Source organism: Lynx canadensis, chromosome B3 (assembly GCF_007474595.2).
Source record: "Lynx canadensis isolate LIC74 chromosome B3, mLynCan4.pri.v2, whole genome shotgun sequence".
NCBI lineage: Eukaryota > Metazoa > Chordata > Mammalia > Carnivora > Felidae > Lynx > Lynx canadensis.
In genome coordinates this window covers 21526891-21550667 of record NC_044308.2, presented here as the reverse complement: position 1 = coordinate 21550667, position 23777 = coordinate 21526891, and the positions used below count along the sequence as shown (strand labels likewise).

Sequence of the window (23777 nt, the reverse complement as noted above, 5' to 3'; positions counted from 1 at the left end):
AAATCTTGCCCTCCAGTCTATTTACTTTGCTTCGTCTGGCACAGGTACGTTGTAGACTTTCCGTAACACTCCTCAGGTGTGTCCTGAATTTTCCATGTGACTGCAGAGCACCTGTGGTTATCAGCCATTTCTGCTCATACTGTATATCAGGGAAAGGGACAAAGACATGGGCTCTGGCTTGTGCTCCTCTGGATGAGAGTGTGGGGGAAATGCACTTAAGTTGGAGATCTTTGAATGCTTTAATAGGGGCTGAAAATGTTCCCTGCTTGCTCCCTTCTCTGCAGTTAGCTCCACTCCATAGGGAACCTCCAGCACCTCTGTTCTAGCAATTGCTCATTTCCAGAAGCTGCAACCATGTGTTGTAACCATCAAGCTCACAGCATGTGTTGGAGAGGGGAGGGAAGGCTTAGGGCCTGGCCAGCCCACCTGTTATTGTTATTGGTGCCTCACCCCCAGCTGTGGTTCAGCACTGCCCTGATGTTCCTCCAGCTGCCATTGGCCAACAATGTTGCTTGCCCACCCGGTGGAGGTGATGGTATGAGCAGTAACCTGCCCAGGACTGTGCCAGGGTGAGGAAAGGCATGGCCAGAATCCTGCCCCCCACCTGGAGCCTCTATCCATGAACCCTAGCCCACTCCCCTCTTCTGCTCCTGTAGATCTCCAAGGCAAGTTAGGAAAGGACACCAAGGCTCTGTCACTTCTTGTCTATCTGGTTATATTGTTGTTAAGTTCTCCTCCATTGCTGCCATTAAGTGTGACTCTGGAGAGACTACCACTTCTAATCATTCCCTATAATTTTCCCCCTCAGGGCCTTCCATGACTGTTCTTTCAGCACCGCACAGTTGAGGCTGCGGGGCTCTCTCACACAGTGACGATCCAGACAGATGACAACATGGCTGCTCCTACTCTTTTTGACTGGCAGCAAACCAAACATTCCATTATTTTATCCTCCCACTGAGGGGGCTAGAAGGACTCTCCTCTCTGCTTCCAGAGAGCTTGGTGGATTCAGAGCCTAATACATACCTGATACCTGCTGCTATGTAATTTTTATCACATATTACTTAAGGAATTAAAAAACATGTCTGTCATATAATTCTATTGAGTTTTGTGAACAATCCTATCTACTTTTTAAAAATTAGAGGGCGCCTGGGTGGCTCAATCAGTTAGGCATCTGACTTTGGCTCAGGTCATGATCTTGTGGTCTGTGAGTTCAAGTCCCACATTGGGCTCTGTGCTGACGGCTCAGAGCCTGGAGCCTGCTTCAGGTTCTCTGTCTCCCTCTTTCTCTGCCCTTTCTCCGCTTGAATTCTGTCTCTCTCTCAAAAAAAAAAAAAAAACAAAACTAAGCGTTAAAAAATTTTTTAATAAAAATTAAAAATTATAGTTTCTGAATTAGATATATGTATCCTTTAATTGAGTTCTTGAAATCATAGTGCACTAACATGGAAAATGAATATCTCCATGTTATAAATTAGGGGTTGGCAAACTGGCCCATGAGCCAACTCTGGCTACTATTTTTCAAATAAGTTTTTGTTGGAACATCCTCATGTCCATTCATTTATGCATTGGCTATGGCTGCTTTAGTGCTAGAGAGTTCAGTTGTGACCAAGACTGCATGACTTATGGAGCACCTGGGTGGCTCAGTCAGTTGAGTATATGATCAGCTCAGGTCATGATCTCATGGTTTGTGATTTCAAGCCCCACATCAGGCTCACTGGAGTCAGACTGTCAATGTGGAACCAGCTTCGGATCTTCTGTCCCCCTCTCTCTGCCCCTCCCCCACTTGTGCTCTCCCCAAAGTAAATACTAAAAAAAAGACTGCATGACTTATAAAACCTAAAGTACTTACATCTGTCCCTTTCATAAAAGGTTTGTGCACCTGTTTTAAAAATACCTAGGATTTGTTTTAACCAGATATGATAAGATATGCAAACATAGAAAAGAATTTCAGGAGGGAAATTTTTATACTCACAGTTCCCTAAAAGCAGGAAGCATGGCACACCATGGCCACATGAGGAAGCACCAAGTTTGGTCAGGAAGCAGAGGAGACAAAGAGAAAAAAACATGGGCATGAGCCTTTACTGTGATTTCCTTGGAAAAGACAAGGCAAGGTAAACAGATACAGGATTGGCAAGATTGAATAATTTCAGCAGGCTCTCTGGGGTTTTGAAGCTATCCCTGATTGTCTTGTACCTTGCCCTGGGATGCAGAGGAATAGTGCTTGCTGGAGTGGAAGAACCAGATAGAAGACGTGGTTCAGAGTATGGCCTCTGGATTGGTCAGTGTTCTAGGAAAGGCATGCTCCTTCCCTCTGAGTTATTTGCTCTCAGAATTGGCTAGTCCTGGTAGGGAAAGCCTCTTCCTGGTCAGGGATGCCCACATTCCAGAGCATCAGGAATACAGAAAATAAGGAAATGTAGTTAAAACACCCACCCTGGCCTAAATCACAGTTGTCTTTGTCAATAGTTGTAAAATTCTGTGCATTCTCTATGATTTTTTAATCTCTATATTTCTCTGGGGCATAACTTCGAACATGGTAATTCCTGTAACACAATTCATTTATACCCCCCTAAAAGAAAGATCACTGAGTTCATGTTTAAAGAATCAATGTGTATGTGCATGTGTATGTTTGTGTGTGATTATGTGCATTCATGGAGATGGTGATGGGGAAATGTTAGAATTAGGAGCATATTTCCCATTATATGAGCTTTTACATAATTTAATTTTAGTTCAAAAAGGATTTTTCTTTTTTTTAATTTTTTAATGTTTATATTTGAGAGAGTCGGGGGGAGGGACAGAAAGAGAGGGAGACACCGAATCCAAAGCAGGCTCCAGGCTCTGAACTGCCAGCACAGAGCCCAACGCGGGGCTCAAACCCACAAGCCATAAGATCATGACCTGAGCCGAAGTCAGATGCCTAACTGAGTGAGCCAACCAGGCACACACCCCTTTGGGGGCTTTTCTTTCAGACCTTTTCTTTCAGGCTTTTTCTTTCAGACTCCAAATATTGATTTATTTTTTTTTAATTTTTTTAATGTTTATTTATTTCTGAGACAGAGAGAGACAGAGCATGAGTGAGGGAGGGGCAGAGAGAGAGGGAGACACAGAATCTGAAGCAGGCTCCAGGCTCTGAGCTGTCAGCACAGAGCCCAACACAGGGCTCGAACTCACAGACCGTGAGATCATGACCTGAGCCGAAGTTGGACCCTCACCTGACTGAGCCACCCAGGCACCCCAAGACTCCAAATACTTAATATTTGGAACTGCTAAATAGCATCATACTATACTACAAATTGCAATGTTTCTCAGATCCTAATAGCATGTCATTAACTAGCAAATAGGTACCGAGTGATAAACCACGAAGGAGTATGGATAACCCTGCCCGGCAGATTCCCACTATTGAGAGCAGCATTGTGAGTCTGCCCAGTGGACCGTGAGGTCATGTAGCACCTCAGGTATTAAAGAACAACTGATTTCCATCTCCATCAGATCCTAGTAGATGGGGCAGTTCCTTCTTTCCCAGATAAGACATGGTAGATTGTAGCAAGAGACAAGACATCAGCCTGGCTTGCAAGACCTGGAAACATGGCAGAAAGATTTGGAGTCTACTCTGTTCTTGCTCTTCAGAATGTGGACAGTGCAGGAAGCACTGGGGCCATCCCCCATGGTAGATAAGCCAGGCCCTATGTGCTCCATTTCTCTTCTTTCCCATGGCTGCTGTGGTTTAACTTCTCTTTGCCTTTCCTCAAAATAACTAGTCATCATGGTCTCAGAATCCAATTGAAGGTGTATCAAAATTACCCATTTTAAATACTCTGTGGGACTCGCTATGCATTTTAATGCACAGATACTTGAGGCTTCTGAGAATTGACTTTAAATTTAAAACCAACCTACCCCAGGGTCAAAAGGCTCTTGTTTTCGGTTTGCTGTAGCAAAATTACTTTAATGACATTTCTGTCCACTGCTCTTGCCCATGGGAAAGTAAGAAGCTCCCATTCGGGATGAAGGCACAGGTGTGGGTTTTCTGTGAGCACAGGCAGGAAGAGACATGCTTCAGAGCAACATCAGCCTGAGCGCAGAGCCTGATCAGTGAGCAGGCTAATCTGAAATGAAGTGGGAGTCCTCATGACCTGAGTGGATATACTTTATGAATTTGCCACAGGGTTTAGACAATACTCATCCAAACAGCAGTTTGAATTTTGTTTTCCTGAGATGATTGAAAGAGGATTTCTGTCTTGCTAAAATAACTCTGTTATTACAGATATTGATTGTAAACAAGAAAACTTCTCCCTAACACCCTGTATTTAAGAATCCTTGTATTGTGGTAAATGTTAGCTATTAAGGACAGGGCTTAAAAAAACAAGGATGGGGGGAGCCTGGGTGGCTCAGTTGGTTAAGCATCTGGCTCTTGATTTCAGCTCAGGTCATGATCTCATGGTCATGAGATAAAACCCTGTGTCAGGCTCAGTGCTGAGCATGGAGCCTGCTTGAAATTCTCTTTCTCCCTCTCTCTCTCTCTGTCCCTCCCCACACGCTCTCGATCTCTTTCTCTCTAAAAATAAATAAATAAACATTAAAAAACAACAACAAGAGGGGCATCTGGGTGGCTCAGTCAGGTGAGGGTCCGACTTCAGCTCAGGTTATGATCTAATGGTTCATGAGTTCAAGCCCCATGTCAGGCTCTGTGCTGACAGCTCAGAGCCTGGAGCCTGCTTCAAATTCTGTGTTTCCCTCTCTCTCTCCACCTCCCCCCACTCATGCTCTATCTCTCTTTCTCTCTCTCTCTCTCTCTCAAAAATAAACATTAAAAATTTTTAGTTAAAAAAAAGCAAGAGTGAAGGAAAACAAAGACATCCACTTTTTTGCTGTGGCATTGAGATCACATGATTAACTTCTTAACAGAGTAACATCATGTCCATCAGAGGAATTCTACACGGTGCTTTTCACCCTTTTGTTGGAAAGCCCAGGCAGAATAAGACTAAAGTAGCCCAGTACTTTTTGAGTGCTGTGATGAAGAAAAACCAGACAGAAGAGAAGTAGATGTGATGGCTTCATATCTGTATGTGGAGCATTGTCATGCGAGATGCATTTATCAGAGTAACTTTAGTAAAGTAACCTCTCTTACCATCCAAGCCATGGTGGGGAAAGCCTGAACCAATTACTTCTTGCTTGAAGTATGTAAATGGATGAAACAAAGAGCAGTCTGGCTCGTGTCCCTCAGAGCTAGCAGGGACAGCTCTGCTGACTGGAGTTAGATGTAACTTAAGACCCAAAAAGAAGCCTGGTGATCTTTAATGATGCTGATGCATACTTGTGTGGTAGACTCCCAGCTTGCCTCTTTCTGAATGGTCTTATGACTCAGAGTGAGTAAGTGCCATATGCCAGGTGGTGGTAATGTTAGCCCCAGCAGCAGGGAGGCCTGTGGGAAAAGAGTGACAGGTGTGTGGGTGAATGTGTGTGTGTGTGTGTGTGTGTGTGTGTGTAAGTGTGTGAGAAGATTTGGGCATGCACGTGCGTGGACACGCATGCTCACTGAGCCACACAGCCACCCCACTCATTTCCTGTGGTTGTCTTTCCCAACCCCCCTGCAGAAAAGCGACTTTCTCGGGGAATTTCCCACGCCAGCTCGGCTATCGTCTCCCTGGCCAGGTCCCACGTGGCCAGTGAGTGCAACAATGAGCAGTTCCCCCTGGAGATGCCCATCTACACATTCCAGTTGCCGGATCTGAGCGTGTACAGTGAAGACTTCAGGAGTTTCATCGAACGGGACTTGATCGAGCAGGCGACCATGGTGGCTTTGGAGCAGGCAGGTGAGCTGCTGGCCCCAGCAGGCCCGTGTTCCTTGGGCTCGGGGAGCAAGTGAGGCTGGCCTAACTTAGATCAGTGAGAAAGGGGCGCGTGTTGTCTGAGTCCGGTGTTTCCAACTTAGACTCTGGAAGCTTGCAGCCAACCCCCTGCTCTGCAGATAAGGTCTGTTCCAACCCAGCCCTGACTGGCAGGGGCCATTGGCTGTTTGGTGCTGAGATCCCTTGAATTTTCCCTTTGTTCCCAGATCCAACCTGTCTAGGCCAGCCCCCTCTAAAGACACTCTCTGTGGCTTTGCCTGACTTTTCTCCTTTTTCCATACAACCCTCCTGTGGGTGTTGAACTTAAGGTAAGAAAGACCATGGACTTTGGGGAAAATAGGAGACCCTGTCACTTCCTATGTACATGAGCAAGTTATGTAACCTCCCTGAGCCTCAGTTTTCCTGTCTGCAAAGACGAGAAGACAGGTAGCCGCCTGGTGGAGTTAAGTATTAAATGGCACGAGCAGAGTGTGTCTGTCATCTCCTGCCCTCCCAGCCTTGCTGGCCTCCAGGGTTAAGGAAACACAAAACCTGACTTCAGTCTTCTCCTTTTTCTTTGCATTTCTTCTGACATCCCAATGAAGAAGAGATTTGGGGAGCAAGCCAAACTTGTCTCCTTTGGAGTTCCTAAAGATAACATAATTCGTTCAAAACAAGTGTCTAAAGCAGATGTAGGTTCTTCCTGAGACAGAGCAAATATCCTATCTTACTCATAACCGTTTTCATTATAAATCTTTGCAAAATCACATGTTCAGGGGCTTCTCAGATATACACGCAGAAGACTCTGTGCCCCTGCCCTTCTCAGGCCCAGCATACATCTCCCATGGGCACTGCCTCCCCACCAGCATGGGTTGACAGTGCACTTGGAGTGTACCCTCAGCTGGTTGGACTGGGGAGCAAGGACTTCTGACTCTGATTCCATTGTCAGCCAGCTATTCCCGGCTGCTGCAGAGTGGAGCCTCCACTTCCAAAGGCCTGGCACATGGAGGTGCTCCTGTGCGGCACATGCTAGGGAAGCAAGATGGGGAGCCTTTGGCTGAGAGTAGTGGATAGAGGGTGTGTTCAAGCCCTCAGCCAGTAAGGGCTTCTCTGTCAGAGAATCACACTTAGCATGTCACCAAGACAAAACTGAAAATGCCCAGGCCTTTGGAGTGTTGCAGAAGACTGAAGAGGAGGATCTATAGTTGGTATGATCTTGACATCGGCAGATGGACCAGTCATCAGCATTCCCTACCCATCCTGGTAGCTTCAGTAGGGAATGTTGATGCAAGAATGAGCAAGGTGTTAAGAACACCAGCAAACGATAGTGTCATGCTTGGAAATGGCACTACAGGGACACTGCCACTCTTGGGCCTGGCAAAGAGGCAAATGATGAAAGGAGCTAATGGAGAAAGCTACTTACAAGAAGGTGTGGCTTCGAGGAGAGAAGATGATGGAAAATAAATACTCTGACCACCTTCTTTGGCACAGGCTTTGACCAGTGCCTCTCATCAGCAAAAGGGCAGAGAGCAGAGAGCCCATTACAGGGCTCCAGGCAGGTTGCCCTGAGGGTGCAGAGTAGGGGGAGGATAAAGCTGCAGGGCAAATGGGAAACACCCAGAAAGTTGACAGTTGGGTGTTTTCTATCAGGTCCAAGCTTCAGTGTATACTTGGCTTCATCCCATTTCATGTAGAACAATCCAGGAAATGTCCTCATCCACTTGGTCCAAGAAGAACATAGACAAAGGAATGGGTAATGGTTAGTGGGGACTTCTTTGTGTTGGGCAGCCTGATGGTCAGCCTCAGCCCCAGGACTCAGGGGTCCTCACCCATGGCAGGCTTGGTTTTAGAACAGGGTCTGCACTTGCAGTAACAGTGTTGGATCCAGTGTTGGATCTGATGTTGTAACTACCAATGACTTGTTTCCTCAGCTGCTGCAAAGCTGTCAAAAGCAACCCACAGACTGACGCCCACAGCCCTGCTCTGTCTTACCTCAGGGTCATTGACTGATCCACAACCATAAAACAATTCGCCTGGGTTAGCAATAATCCTAAACCACTCACTATGGAGGCTGGCTATTTTAAAGCTGTTTCTGTGTGAATAATTCAGAAAAGATATTTTGAACAAAGGATTCACTATTCATACAGAAGGGGGAAGTTGGTGTAAGTTTAGAAAGAAACGTGTTTCATGAGCTAATTTCTCTTGAATGCTGACATTAGGTCCTGTCAATGGCTGGTAGCACCGTTAATGGCAGCCGCTTCCTTTGAAGGTAGAGTCCTGGTAAAGGGCACAGAGTCCCACTCTGGCACCACGATAGCACCCTTCTTTGACCCTGCCATGCTTAGCAAAATCTTTTACTTCTATGGAATGTCTTTTCTGTTATTTTTTCCATACACTGTATGTTAATTTTTATCACCTACATCTTACTTCCCGGATTAGTATTTTTAAAGGGTACTATTTTACTCCAACCATGCAGTCTTAGAAAGCACCTATTAAGAACCCAAACTTGCTGACTGAAGATCCTGAATTCACCAACATTGTTTCTGCCATCAAAAGTAGCAAGAGTGGGCAGCAGGGATCCCCACTCAGCGCTGGGGAAGCACCCCATCCATACTGCGGGAAGCCTTGGGGAGACTGGCCGGCCACCCCACACTTCAAGAGTGTGCTTCTAGAGCAGTGAGAGCCTGAATGCCAGGGCTCTGCCTGGTACATGGAAATGAGAAACCGGAAAATAATGTAGACATAAAGAATAAATGTGTTCATTTCCTCAGCATAGAACTGACCCCAGCCCAGGGCACCCGGGTGGCACAGTCAGTTGAGTGTCTGACTTCAGCTCAGGTCTGATTTCGCAGTTCATGAGTTCAAGCTCCACATCGGGCTCTGTGCTAACAGTTCAGAGCCTGGAGCCTGCTTTGGATTCTGTATCTCCCCCTCTTTCTGCCCCTCCCCTGCTCATGCACTGTCTCTCTCTCTCTCTCTCTCTCTCTCTCTCTCTCTCTCTCTCTCAAAATAAATAAACATTAAAATTTTTTTTTAAAAAAAAAGGGGGTACCTGAGTGGCTCAGCCAGTTAAGTGTCTGACTTTGGCTCAGGCCATAATCTCACAGTTCATGGGTTCTAGCTCTGCATTGGGCTCTAAGCTGACAGCTCAGAGCCTGGAGCCTGCTTCAGATTCTGTTGTCTCCCTTGCTCTCTGCCCCTCCCCCACTCATGCTTTGTCTCTCTCTGTCTCTCAAAAATGAGTAAACGTTAATTTTTTTTTAAAAGAACTGACCCCACCCCACTATCCATATAAATTCTCTGGACTTTTTTCCTCAGCTCTCGAGAAGCACTGTAGACTAGATCATCCCTCAGGCCCTTTCTGCACCCAGGTTATGGTCGGGACCCCATCTGGTGTCAGGCAAGCCCTTCACAGTCCCCCACCACATCTAGGTGATGAGCATCGCCCACTGGGAGGTGGCCTTGTTCCCTCCCACCTATTCTGTGCCCTGTTGTTAACTATCAGGTGCCACCATTACTATCCATGGGGAAGACAGAGCTCTAATAAGAACAGTGATTTGAGAAAGCCACTCAGTATTGCCGGGTATAAAGTGTAAATTCCCCCTTCTAGTAATTTAGTGCTCAGGATAGCTGTGAGTAAGCTATTGATATACATGTGTGCACGTATGCTATATACATGGAGATTAATATAGGTGCCTGAAAATCCACTTGTTAGAGGCATAATTCTAGCTGTCTTGGGAAGGAAACATCAACTTTGTCACAGGGTCTCAGGGTGGGGGGCTTTCCCTGCCTTTGGGACTCTACAGGAACCCAGGGCTCATGTTGTCCAGAAAATCAGCAACAAAATGATCTTCACTCAGTTAGTTTTCACCTGGTCCATCACAGAGGCTAGGCTCTACCTTCAGTGCCTGGCAAGGCATGGGTCAGTCCATCTATTTGAGGGGCCTCTCTGTTGAGTGGGGTGCCAGTCTTCACCTCCCACAGAACCCACAGTGCCATTCTCCTGAGCCTTAAAACCTGGAAGGTAAACCTATTCCCACCCTGTGACAGTCTTTGGGGCATCAGAAGGACCAGGTCTTCAGTACATACAAGTGCTGACCCCCTGAGAGATGAAGGACAATGCCTTTCATTCTTTAGTGATCACCTGCCATGGAAAACGCAAGACACCATTAATTTCTCAATCAGATTATCTGCTTCATTGATGTGTAAGAAGACTCAGAGACCATAGGTCTCTAGATCTGAGGAGTAACCACTCATGCCTTGTCCAAAAGCCCACCACAGTGTGGGCGAGATGGTATGTGGTGCTTCTGTGATCTTGTGAACCCAAAGGGCATATTTGTGTAATATAGTCGTTACTGTGTACTTGAGAAATTGAAATACAGATGCCAAAAAATATTTAGGGACACCTTTGAGTTGTGGCATTGAGTCTTGTCTCCATGGGAAGGTAGTCATGTTGAAGCAAATCTGCCAGAGAAGTGGTAAGGTGTGTGGATGGTTTTGAAGGTATCCAGTGTCAGCCCAACCTGGGCTGTCCCACGTCAGCTGGGAGAACTTGGCCAAGTTACCTGACCCTCTGGAGCCTCACTTTTTTCCATTTGTAGTCAGAGATGTGTGACAGCTGCCAAACCAAGACAAGGTCACCCAACACAACACTGTGCTCCCATGAAACAGCCTGTTCATTCCAGGTGCTGGGGTGAAATTCCTGTACTCATAGAGATTAAATTCTAGTGGGAATGAAAACCAATCAAAGGTAGAACATAAATGGGAAGTGAGGTGGTGAGCTGTGGAGAAAGTGAGAAGCAAGGTAGGGGATATAAGGTGAAGAGAGGGAGACCGAGGCAGGTCTCTTGAGGGCAGCAGGGAGGGAGAGATGGAGACATGGGGCTCTGGCATTCCCGGCAGAGGGGGCTTGGCTTCAAAGGCTTGCACATGTAAGGAAGGCCAGGCATAGGGGCAGATGGAATGAGGGCTGGAGGAGTTGGAAAGGAAGGCAGAAGAATGGTAGTCAGGGGCCCCTGGAGCCATTGTGAGCCTTTGGGCATAACCATAGGTAGGATGTGCAGTCCCAGAAGAGTTTTGAGCAGTGAGTGACATTTTTAGGAACACATTTGATGTGTTCTGGTGCTCTGTTGAGAATGGACTCTAAGGGGGATGAGAAGGAGGAGGAGCTGGGAGGAGGTGGCTACTTTACCCAGGGGAGGACAGGTGGCCAGTGCTGTGGGGGTAGCAGTGGAAGTAACAAGAAGAAGATAGATATTGATGGGTCACCTGGGTGGCTCAGTCAGTTGAGTGCCCGACTTTGGCTCAGGTCATGATCTCACAGTTCGTGGGTTCAAGCCCCGGGTCCAGATCTGTGCTGACAGCTCAGAGTGTGGAGCATGCTTTGGATTCTCTGTCTCCCTCTCTCTCTGCCCCTCCCCTGCTCATGCTCTGCCTCTCTGTCTCTCATCTCAAAAATAAACATTTAAAAAATATTTAAAAAGCTAGAAGCTAGATATTGAAGCAAGATCTGTTTTGAAGGTGGACTTGTTGATGGACTGGATGGGGGGCATAGCAGAAAGAGCTGAGTCAAGCATGACCCCAGGAATATTGCCCTTCCTTAGCATGATGGTGCCATGGGGAGATGCAGACACCCTGGGGGAGGGGCAGGCTTGGGGGGGGGGAGCGATGGAGGGGCCAGGAGGGGCAGGCAAAGTCAGAGATTCTAGTGAGACTTTGCTGACATTGTGTGACATTGCTGTCTAGTTGAACATGAGAGTCTGGAGGTCAGGAGAGGCCTGGGTTAAGGATATAGATATGGAAGTTTGAAATGGGAGAAGTGGGAGAAGAAATCCCTGGGGAGGAGATGAGCTTTAATAGCAACCTCCCACTGCACCCCCGACACAACTTTGCTCTGTGTTGAGTACCAGGTGGATAAGGAGGTCTGGAGCTGGGCAGAAATGCCAGGAAGACAGACCTAGAGCAAAACATTGCAGTCCCGCAGGAGGGACTCACAGAAGTACAGGCAAGGCACAGTGATGCCCAGAGAAGGGGGATCAGTCAGTGACCCTGGGTGGGTGGAATCACTCTGTAAGTGACATTAAAAAGAATCATAGGGTCACGTTTAGGGCAAGATGTGCTAATCTTGCTCCTAGAGAATTAACAAGTTTTGTTTTCTTTCCTCTCAGTGTCTTAGTGGGTGATGAGCAAAATGACATCTTTTTTTAAACTGTGTGGTAACCATCTGTTACAAAGCTCAAGTTAATTGGTGCCATTATCATGTATGAATCAGGAACGATGCTTGGAAAAGGCAGAATGAGTGACTAATAGTTCTTCCCCCATAATACGCCAGCCTCCCTTGATGGAGTTCACCCATGATTTTCTCCTTTGCAGGAGCTCAAGTTTTTGGTTTTTTTTGTTTTCTTTTTCTTTATTCACAGTGCCAGTTCCCACGTTTGTTTGTCTGTCTTCAGTTCTTAAGTGAAGTTATTGTGTGAGGAGACTGAATGACCTTTCTGTCAAAGCTAGAAATAGGAGCTTTGTACCCTGTTCCCAATCACACTGTTTGTGTGAAGAATGCCTTCATCTTGGGCATCCCATCCTGGGTCTGACTGGAGATGAGCCATTTTTGGTTCTGCAGAGGCTGGAAAACACTGGCATTTATCATAGCTGGGTCACCTTCCCAGGGTGGTCACATCTGATTAACAGCCTTAAGAACGCTTTCACCTGGAAGCCAACTGAAATCAAACCACCAAGCCTTGGCTTCCATCCCCCCAGGCACATACTTAAGTTTTGTCATGATTCAGTTACCTTCCAAGTGGGACTAAATATGTGGGCTTGACTGAGATTTAAAAAATGATAATGTTCCCTGTAAGAAATTTGAATGAAGGTAGCACGAAAGAGGAGGGTGCCCCATTTCAGATGGTATTAACTCTCAGACCTAGAAAGATTACTTCTAGGTATACAAGATTCCTTCTAGATGAGAAAGAATTTCTAGATACGTAGGATTCCTTCCAGATGCAAGATGACTGCCAGCTGTGTGGTGAATTTACACCTCTGTGGTTCCTCTTCTGGGTTCAGAGTCCTGGAACAGCCCATGACAAGGTGGAAAGCAGCCCCCCCCCAACCCCCCGGAAGAGCAAGCTGCTTGGGTCTGACATGAGCCAGATTCTGTCCCTTGGAGCACGGCTTCACAGTGTGCACCACTTGAGGTAGATGAGCAGTTAATGTGCTGAATTTCTATTTGTTTTAAGCTTTTGAGGATAATGAGATATCTAACACATGTGCTGCTTTCCAGGGTATCCTCTCCCTACCCTGAGAGCACAACATTGGTGACCAATCCTATGACATATTTTCTAGAAAGTGAACGTGGCAGCATACAGGAAGACAGGGAGGTAGGATTGAGGCAAAAGCATTATCTAAATTGTATAAAATGAGCACCTTTTCAGGTAGCTTCAGGTGCTTTCCCTGTTTTATGCAAAGCGTCAGGTTGCTGAGAATGTTGGAAAGGTTTTTTTCTTTTCAAGTTTATTTCTTTATTTTGAGAGAGACAGAGACAGCACAGGTAGGGGAGGGGCAGAGAGAGGGAGAGACAGAGAATCCCCAGGCAGGCTCTGCAACATCAGCATGGAGCCCAATGTGGGGCTCGAACCCACGAAACTGTGAGATCCTGACCTGAGCCAAAACCAAGAGTCAGACACTAGTCTGACTGGAGCCACCCAGGCGCCCCTGGAAAGCTTTTCATAAGTGGGGGGATATGGCGCTATTTACATTGGATTCATGAAGTAAACAGAAAAAAAAAGATCTGGAGGATGAGAATGGAATCCTACCAAAGGGGCTTCCAAAACTTACCGAGTCTGGTCTCCCACCTCTGGGCAGAGCACCTCACCTGGCCTGGAGTGACAGGCTCAATGTTGTGCGTGTAAAGCAATGTCACCATCTCCCTCAGATCAGAAGGTCATGCTTTCTCTGGGCCATTCTGCTCCTTCTCCTACCAGTGCAGGGGAGGCCTCGGGCCACTGGGACCACATCTCCAAGATCAGTTCAGTGCCTATTCAATCCCCTTGTGTCTTAGCCCCCACAGAGGAGATATGGCCCTGCCCTCTGGGCTCACAGGCCAGAGGGGAGAGACATTGTGAGAGACAACCCTAATGACATGGGTAGTGTGTGATGATATGTATAAGGCCACCTGAGGACAATAATTAAGCCTGCCTGGGGAAGGGGTGGTGAGGCAGTCCCTCTGCCAGGGGCCAATGTCTCTAGGACCAAGAGGCAGTGACCTGAAGTTGGCAGAACTATAACAGGAAAAGTATGAACAGCAAGCTTCCTGGTGCAGGTTCCCAAGAGGCTGCTTGTCTTGAGGGAGGAGAGAAGGTTTAGAAGTAGCCATAAGAAGGGTGCCTGGGTGGCCCAGTCGATGAAGCATCCAACTCTTGATTTGACTCAGGTCATGATCTTGTGGTCTGTGAGTTTTTTCTGAGTTCAAGCACCATGTTGAGCTCTGTGCTGACAGCTTAGAGCCTGGAGCTTGATTCAGATTCTGTGTCTCCCTCTCTCTCTCTGCCCCTTCCCCCCTCATGCTGTCTCTGTATCTCTCTCTCTCTCTCTCTCTCTCTCTCTCTCTCTCTCTCTCTAAAATGAAGAAACATTTTAAAAAATTTTTTAAACTCTCCCAGGGTAGGAAGGTGAGACAAATGGACAGAATTCCGATTTGCATGTCTTCTGGCTAAAGGATGCTGTATCCGTTTTCTGTTGCTAGGTAGCAAATTACCACACAGTTAACAGCTACAAATTTATTGTCCCACAGTTTCTGTGGATCAGCAGTGTGGATGTGTCAGCTGGACCCTCTGCCCAGGGCCCCTCAAGCCTGAAATCCACTTGTCGGGGACTGCCTTCAGCTGGAGGCCCAGCTAGGGAGAGATCTACTTCTGAACACCTCAGGTTATTGTCAGAATTCAGTTCTTCACAACTAAGTAACTGAGATTCCAGTGTGCTTAATAGCTCTTGGTGGGGGAAGCTCTCAGCATCTGGAGACCACTCTAGAGACCTAGGTGCTTGGCACATGGCGCTCTACACAACATGCCAGTTTACTTCTTCAAGACCACCCAGGGGATCTCTTTCTTCTCTCTTCTCCCTTCTCCCTCTTCTCCTTTCTTCACTCATCCCTTCTCCTGTTTTCTTCTCTCTCCTCTCTCTGACTTTCTGCCTCTCTGACCATCAAATCCCTTTTTAAAACCCTCACCTGATTAGGTCAGGCCCACCCAGGATAGTCTCCCTTGGACGTCAATTGAGAAGTCAACTGATTACATATACAAAACCCCTCACATGGCCAGGAAATGTAATCTAGTCATGGGGGTGGCATCCCACCCACACTCAAGGAGAGAGTATTCCCCCAGGAGGTGGGTATCTTGAGGCCACCCAAGAAGTCTGCCTACCACAGATGCGATGTTTTTATTTGAAGTTTGACAATCCTGCTATGCTTAAAGATCCAGACTGGGAGATTAAATCATGTAGAATGTATTGTGGTCAAAGGGATTTTCTCAACCTCCTCATGTGCCTTTATTAGCCATTTCACTTGGATAAGTAGTATGTTTGGGTTGAATCCCACTCTTGATGGTTTCAGATTTCAAACAGCATGTTTTTGAGTCCTCTGAGGAAAGCAGACCCTCTTATTGGGCTCTCTTGAAAGATGTGGTATCTGAAGTGGGGTGGAGTAGGCACTATGACACTATGCTTTTGATAATAATAGCCACAATGTATTTTCATAGCATCAACAGTGTGCTTTGTGCAGTATTTGGCATTATTGACCTCCACATCTCCCATCAGCTGCCTGTTTGATATCCATCCACTTTACAGGTAAGGAAGGGAAGACTCAGAGAAGCACCTCCATTCACCTGTAGTGATCCAGCCTGTAAAATGGCAGAGCCATCAGAAACTGGCTCTAGGTGCCTCCCACCCTGCTCTTTCCATCACACCTCCTCAGCTCTACTCAGAACCTTGCAAACTGTCACCTTTTCCCTCAAGCTGTTTTCTGCTGAGTTTTTCATTCCAAATAATAATTGCATGATTTCTTAATTTTTTTAAAAGGGCAAATCACCAATACCAGAGAAAATCTCCAAGGGGTTGCTCTTTGAGAGGCCAAATATGAAGTAAGCAACAAAGTTCATTCAGTCATAGAAGAACATATTGCTGATGGCATTGAGCAGAAGCATTGGACAAGGAGACAAAGTGAGGGGGCCCCACAAATTACAACAGCCCCAATCTTTGCATTGACATGTGGTGACTGATCCCAGAGTTTCATAATGTGTAGTAATAAATGAAACTCATGTGATATATCTAGTGGAAGGATCTCATACAATCAAAAAAAAATTCATTATCACTATTGTTTTGTCACTGTTCTCATTTTTATTTGTGTGAGGAAAAATAAAGCACCAAAACGGATTCGATTTGGCAATCCAAATATTGGAAATAAAAAGAAAGTGAAGGGGAGGGTATCTAAGGAATGGTTAGAAAACAGAATTGTCAGATGATTTAAAAAGTGGTAAAATAAAATTGATGGTGGCTAGATCTATGAGAAGCCAGTCTATCAACAATTCAGTGTAGAAATAGGAAAAATGTTGTGTTGAAATATACTTTAGTTACAGTATATGTTAGTGGTTTTATGACTTAGTCTTATTTTTATTGACTTTATAGTCTTATTTTTATTGAAACTGCCTTTTCGACATTTCAGAAACACTCCTCTGCAGTGTATGGGGAAATTAATGTGGAATGTAAATATTTGCAAAGTGGGGTTCTTATCCAGCAAGCACGAGCTCTCAGGAATCTTACCCCCTGGGTCTTTTCTTTTGCCTTCAAAATGCCCTCTCAGGTGCCAGCGTCTTCCAACTGTCTCTCTCTTTTGATGTAGTCTCCAGAGCTAGGCCCAATACCCTTTTTTTTTCATAAGCTCTTCATTGAAACATAACACACATACAGGAAAGTATGAAAACAGTTCAGTGCATAACAACACATTCTATAACAAGCACTCCTATCTAGAAATTCAGATCAAGAAAGCAGACTTCTGCGGCACCTGGGTGGCTCAGTCAGTTAAGCATCTGACTTTGGCCCAGGTCATGATCTCATGGTTCATGGGCATAAGCCCCACATTGGGCTCTGTGTGGACAGCTCAGAACCTGGAGCCTGCTTCAGATCCTGCCCCTCCCCCCACTCGTGTTTTCTCTCTGTCTCTCTCTCTCTCTCTCTCTCTCTTTCTCTCAAAAATAAATAAACATTTTAAAACTTAAAAAAAAAGAAAGCAGACTTCTAACAGCATAGATTTATTTGGCCTCTTTGTGAACGTTATATAAATGGAATCATAAATGGGTTAAATCTGGATTCTTTCACTTACTATTAAGCTTGTAAGATTCAGTCATATTGTTAAGTGTAATTATAATTTATTCTTACCACTCTTGATTTGCAATGTATGCATCTATTCCAAATTATTTATCTGTTATATTGTTGATGGACATCTGGTGTCTTAGACCAGCCTGCCATAACAAAAAACAAAAAACAAAACAAAACAAAAAAAAGAAACAGAGACTAGGCAGCTTAAACTACAGAAATTTATTTTCTCACAATTCTAGAGGCTGGAAGTCTCAGATCTAGGTACCATCCAATGCAGTTTTCTCAGTGAGAACTCTCTCTGGCTTGTAGACAGCCACCTTCTGGCTGTGCCCTCATGTGGCCTTTCCTCAGTACATAGGTGCAGAGACAAACAGAACGAGCTCCCTGGTGTCCCTTATAAGGACATTAGTCCTTTCAGATCAGGGCCACAACCTTATGACCTCATTTAACCTTAATTACTTCCTCAGAGGCCCCATTTCCAAATACAGCCACACTAGGGGTTAGGGCTTCGACATATGAATTGCAGGGTTGGGGCAGTGGGTAATTCAGTCCATAACATTTGGGTTGTCTCCAGTATTTTATTATAAATAGTGCTGCTGTGAACATTCTTATACATGTTTTTGGTAAACATGTGTATACACTTCTGCAGAAACATACCTAGGGGTGGTATTGCTGAGTCATAGGATTTTACACATGTTTAGCTTTATAATATTTTTCAGCAGATGTACCAGTTTGCTCCTCTACTGTCTAGAGTTCTGGTTGCTCCATATTATTTGTCTTTTCATTTTAGTTATTGGTGTCAACGCTCACTAGTTTTGAATGTATTAGGATCTGTGATGATGCCTCCTTTTTCATTTCCCATGTTGATATTTAGTAATTCCCTTTTATTTTCATTAATAATGTTGCTAGGGACTTAAAAATTACACTTATCTATTCAAAGAATCCATTTTGGCCTCTGTTGGATTTTTTACTGTACATTTATTTCTTGTTTCATTAATCTCTGCTCTTTATTTTTTTCTTTCATCTTCTTCCTTTGGGTTAAATATGCTACTCTTTCTCCTGGCTTCAGGAGATGTAAGCTTATGCCATTATATCTTCTTTGGCAGTACGCTATAATGCAACACATCTCTCTGCAGTGTCTCTCTGCAGTGCTTTAGCTGAATATTACAATTTTTGATGTGTTATTTGCTTTATCATTCGATTTAAAACATTTTCTAATTTCTCTTGCAATTTTTGTTCTTTGATCCCTAGGTTATTTGGAAGTATATTGTTTAATGACTAAGAAAATGTGGGATATTTTAGTGGTTTTTTTCTAGCTTCCTCTATAGTCAAAGAATATACAATGAATGATTTCAGACATTTAATTGAGACTTGCTTTATGACCCAGCATATGATGAAGTTTGGGAAATACTCCCTGTGTGCTTAAAAAAATTTTGAATTCTGTCCTTCTCAGGTATAGTGTTTTATATGTGTTAATTATATCAACTTTGTTGATTTTGTTGTTCAGATCTTCTCTATCTTTAACTGAACTTTTATCGATGTGTTCTACCAGCTACTGAAAGAGGTATATTAAAGGCTCCCCTGTGATTGTGGGTTTCTCTATTTCACCTTTGATTCTATCAACTTTTGTTTTATATACATTGAAGCTACAGATTTAGACTTGTTATACCATCCTGGTATGATATGATTTTAGTTTTGTTTTTATGTGCAGGCCTGATGGCAGTTAACTCTCTGTTTTTATTGATCTGAAAGTGCCATTATTTCCCATTCATATCTGAGGGATATTTCTAGGCTTTGCCAGTCACATAAGTCTCTATCACATTTTCATTCTCTCCTCTCTCCCTCACACACACCCCTCTCTCCTTTCACCCTCCCTCCCTTCCTTTCTGTCTCTCTCTCTCTCTCTCTCTCTCTCTCTCTCACACACACACACACACACACACACACACACACACACCCCTTTTAAATATACAAAAGACATTCTTAGTTTTCAGGCCATATAAAAATAGACCACTGGCCATGTTTCACCCACAGACCAAAGTTTACTGACTCCTGATTTATATTATTATCCTCTACTTTGGATTTATTTACTGTGTTCCTTTCCTAACTTCTTGAGATGAATATTCAAGTCATTAATTCTTAATCTTTCTTCTTTTCTCTCATAAGTATTTAAGGTCATTAATTTTCCTCAATTACTATTTTAGCCACATTCTACAAGTTTTGAAATATAGCATTTGTGTTATTGTACAATTCAAAAGTATTCTTATTTTTATTTTTATTTATTCTTTGACCTATGAATTATTTGAAGTATTTTTTGACTTCTAAATATGTGGAAAGGACATTAAATATTTCTGGTTGCTTTTGTACTATTGATTTCTGCCTTAATTGTTGTATAGTCAGAGAACATGATCTGTTTGACTTGAAATTTATTGAGACCTTTTGCTTTAACGACCAGAATATGATCTTTCTGTCTTCTTAATGTCACATGTCTTCTTGAAAAGAACATAGTCTTCTATTGTGGACTGCATTATTTTATATATGTACATTTGGTCGTTTATTATGTTGTTAAAATCTATGTATTTATTTTTTACTGGGACTCTTAATTACTGATGCATGAGAATTCCCCATTATGATTGTGCATTTGTTTATATCTCCTTTTATTTTAATGGATTTTTAAATCGATTTGTGTCATTAAATACAGCAACTAAAGTTATGTCTTCCTCATGAACTGAGGTGCTGAACATTTTAAAGAGAGCTTATTTCACTCTAGTAATGCTTTCTTTCCTCTCAGTTTATTTTATTTGATAATTAATTCAGTTATCCTAGCTTTCTTTAGGTTAGAATTGGTCTGAAGCACCATTTGCCATACTTTTACATTTAGTACTTTTGTATTCTCATGTTTTAGATATGTCTTTTTTTTAATTATTTCATTCTTTTCCTCTTTCTATTATTGAGAAGTTACCCTAATTCATATAACATGTATATGAATCACATCCCAGATTCATCATCTCAACCTATACCCAGACAATACCGAGACCTTAGACTAGTCTGATTTTATTTGCACCCTCCCTCTTCTTGATTTATAAGTTATTGTCATTTATTTTAATTTTATGCTTTATCCTCATCAGACATTATTATTGTTGTTTTATACAGTCAGTGTTTATTTAGACTTATCCATATATTTACCATTTTTGTTTCTTACTATTAGCTCTTCCATTTGAAGTTCATCCTTTAGAATTTCCTTGGGCACCTTGCTGATTTTACTCTCTTCATTTTTATTAGTCTTAAAATACCTTTGTTTTACCTCCATTTCTGAAAAACATTTTTTTCTAGACAGAGTACCCTAGGTTGCCAGTTATTTTCATTCACCACATTGAAGATATTGCATTGGCTTATTTTCCTTTTTTCTTTTTTTTTTTTTTTTCTTGAGACATCAGCTGTCAGTCTGCTACTTTGAAGATGATTTTTTTCTATTCTACTTTAAGATATTTTCTCTGTCTTATTTCTGTGGTTTCACTAGGGTATATCAAGGAGTAAACTAATTTTATTTTTCTTGCTTGGAATGTCTTACATTTATTAAATCTTTGAATTTATTTCTATATATTTTTTCTGAAAAATTCTTCCATTGAGATCTCCTGAGTATTGCCTCTGAATTTCAGTTAGACAATGTTAGAGTTTTCCAGTCTGTTCTTCATGTCTACTAGCCTGTCTTTCATATTCTTTCTTTCCCTCTTAATTGCATTCTAAATAATTTCTTCTGACTTAGATTCATATCTTTTTTCTTTGACATTGTCTAATTCAATGTAAAACTGTGTTTTATTTCTATTATCCTCTTCCATTTTTTTAAATTTTTTTAATGTTTATTTCTGAGAGAGAGAGAGAGACAAAGCACAAGTGGAGGAGGGGCAGAGAGAGAGGGAGACACAGAATCTGAAGCAGACTCCAAGCTCTGAGCTGTCAGCACAGAGCCCAATGCGGGGCTCAAATTCACAAACAATGAGATCATGACCTGAGCCAAAGTCAGATGCTTCACCGACTTCACCCAGGTGCCCCAATCCTCTTCCATTTTTAAGTCCTATTTTTATTTTCCAAATCTGTTTCTTATGCTTTGGTCTTAATTGTTTCCTTCTTTTATGTCTTTTAAACATTTTAAGCATATTTGTTTATAGTCTGTAGCTGACCATTTTTATCTTCAAGTTTATAGGTAGCTATGACTTGGGGTCTATAACTCTTATTCATGATGTCTGCTTTCCTGTTGGGTTTGTAATTTGGGGTTGTGAGCAGGATATTATCCATGGGAGTCTGATGGTCTGACTTGAGGGTGTTCTCAACCATATTGAGTGATATATTTGTTTCTTTGTTTATGCCAGACTCCCAAAGGAAATTACCATCCTATAACCAATCTTTATGTTAATTTCTTTGCTTAGACATTTCAAGCCACAAATCAGTTTTAGCTCAAGTCAGAGCCAAGTCAATAGTTACAACATGTCTGGAAAGAGTTGTTTTGTTTTGTTTTGTTTTTCTGCTAAGCCCAGTCTATAAGAGACATATTTCCCTCTCAGCTTCCTTTGCCAGGAGGAAAATAATTTCTGATCTTTACACTTAGGGGATAGTTCTTGAGGTTCCTAACTTCACGTGGTGTGAGGGGGATCACTGGTCCCAATTCCCCACATCACAGAATCTCAAAGCCTTTTTGCAGATTCTTGTGAAGTAATTAAACAGGCAAAATATCTTCACCCACAGGAGATGCAGAGTTGGTGCATATTCTAATTTCATTCCATATTTGTATTTTGGTCATTGGGGATTGACCACACTTTATTTCAGGCTTGGATATACATTTCAAAGGAGTGTTGACAAGGAGGATTATTTCCTCTGACTCCTTTTTCTCTTTAAATCTGTCTCTCCCACTCGTTTCAGGAAGAGGGGCTTCTGTCTTCTAATGACTGAGGACAAAACATTCAGCTCCCACTTTCTTGGCTGTTCTTTACACATGCACACAAGATCATATTTCAAATTGGATTCTCTAAGAAATTAAGAATAATTAAATAGAGAATAACAAGTAAAAATCAATATGAGGTTTTAGGGATATGAGAAATAGTAAAGTGTTCTTAAACAGTCATTTTGTTTGGTCTTTCAGACATGATAACCTGTAAGGCCACGTTGGCTCCTCCTCTTTTCTTATATTCCTAATGTGATTCCTTTCCCCTCAGACTTATTAAACTTTTTTCTTTAAAGCGTCTTTCTACCAATACTACAAATTAAACAGTGAATGTAGGCAAAAAGTTTAACTTGATTCAAGGGTGTAATTTGCATTTCTGGGGACCTCTAGTAGGGTTTCTCAAGCTCTCTGTACTGACAGACCATTTTTTAAGCTTTCAATTTATTCTGAACCAATACTTTTATAAATTCAATGAAAGTATGGCAGCAAGGCCCATTGCTGTACAAACTTCTAAACAGCTCCTCTAATTTCTGGTCCTTGCCTCATCGTGCCTCAGAAGACCTCACGGGGCAGCCCTGAGCAGTCTGAGTGCAAGGAGTCTCCCTTAGACTTCTCCTCCATAAATGCAAAAGCAACTCTTTGCTTACCCTCAAAAGGACCTTGGTATGTGAAGGTACTGTTTAATCCAAAAGGGTGTGGCTCACTTATTCACTCATTAGATTATGCATAAATACATTCCTTACTTTAACCCAGGTTTTTGGACCTGTTTTGAGAAAAACACATATATGGTACTTTCTATATGCCAAGCCCTGTTTTAAGTGCTTCCCAAATAGTAAATAACATATTGTTCATAAAAATTCTACTCTTTTTCAGAAGAGGAGACTGAGACATTAGTCAAAATAACTTTTCCAGGTCACCCTTCTTAAAAATAGTGAAACAGATTTGAACTCAGAAAATCTAGTTCCGGGTCCCTGTGCTTAACCACTCCGCTGGCTACCTCTCTGAGCCCTTGACTACCTCATACTCTGGCCTCAGATCTACAGGAGTAGGATTTCCAAAGCCTGCTTTTTGGGTGAATAATTCATTATGTCCCCATTGTCAACATGAAACAATTGGTCATTATCGCACAGAACTCTGAATTGAAAAGTATGAGTGGTCTTCTGTTTTCTTTGTGGAAAGACTGATGATTGATTAGCATGTCTGCCTTGAAAAGGATGATGATTTATTAATGCTGTCCTCATGGATGCAAAAGGGGATCAACCTGAGACACATCAGAGAAATCACCTGTAAGCTTCAGGGCTCTGTGTCTCTGAAAAATACAAAAATTATAACCAAACTGTAAAAATTCCAACTCATCTATTGAAGAGAAAAATTTAGTAAAACTAGTCACTGCACCAGTTAGATTCCCCCCCAAGTGTGTTTAACTGAATTCAACCACTTTTTTAAAACTAAATCAAGACAAATGAGTTAATTTATATAGATATTGTCTTTGGCACCAGAATAGAGTTTCTCCATTTACAAGTGTAAAACCAAAACAAACTCACATGGCATTCTTTTTGTTTTAAACATTTTCAAATCTGCAGGAAAGCTGAAAGATTAGTACCTATTTACTTTGTGGCCAGAGTCACCAGTTTTCAGTTAGGTCATGTTTG

General features: G+C 42.9%; 1 protein-coding gene across 1 annotated transcript in view; it reads left to right on the top strand.

Annotated features, from left to right (window-relative positions):
- Positions 1 to 23777, top strand: part of OTUD7A (OTU deubiquitinase 7A) — a 185801-nt gene that overhangs the window by 102167 nt on the left and 59857 nt on the right. The window contains exon 5 of the mRNA XM_032593582.1: positions 5592 to 5810. Within this exon, the coding sequence (XP_032449473.1) occupies positions 5592 to 5810 (219 nt within the window). The remainder of the gene's footprint in view (positions 1 to 5591; positions 5811 to 23777) is intronic.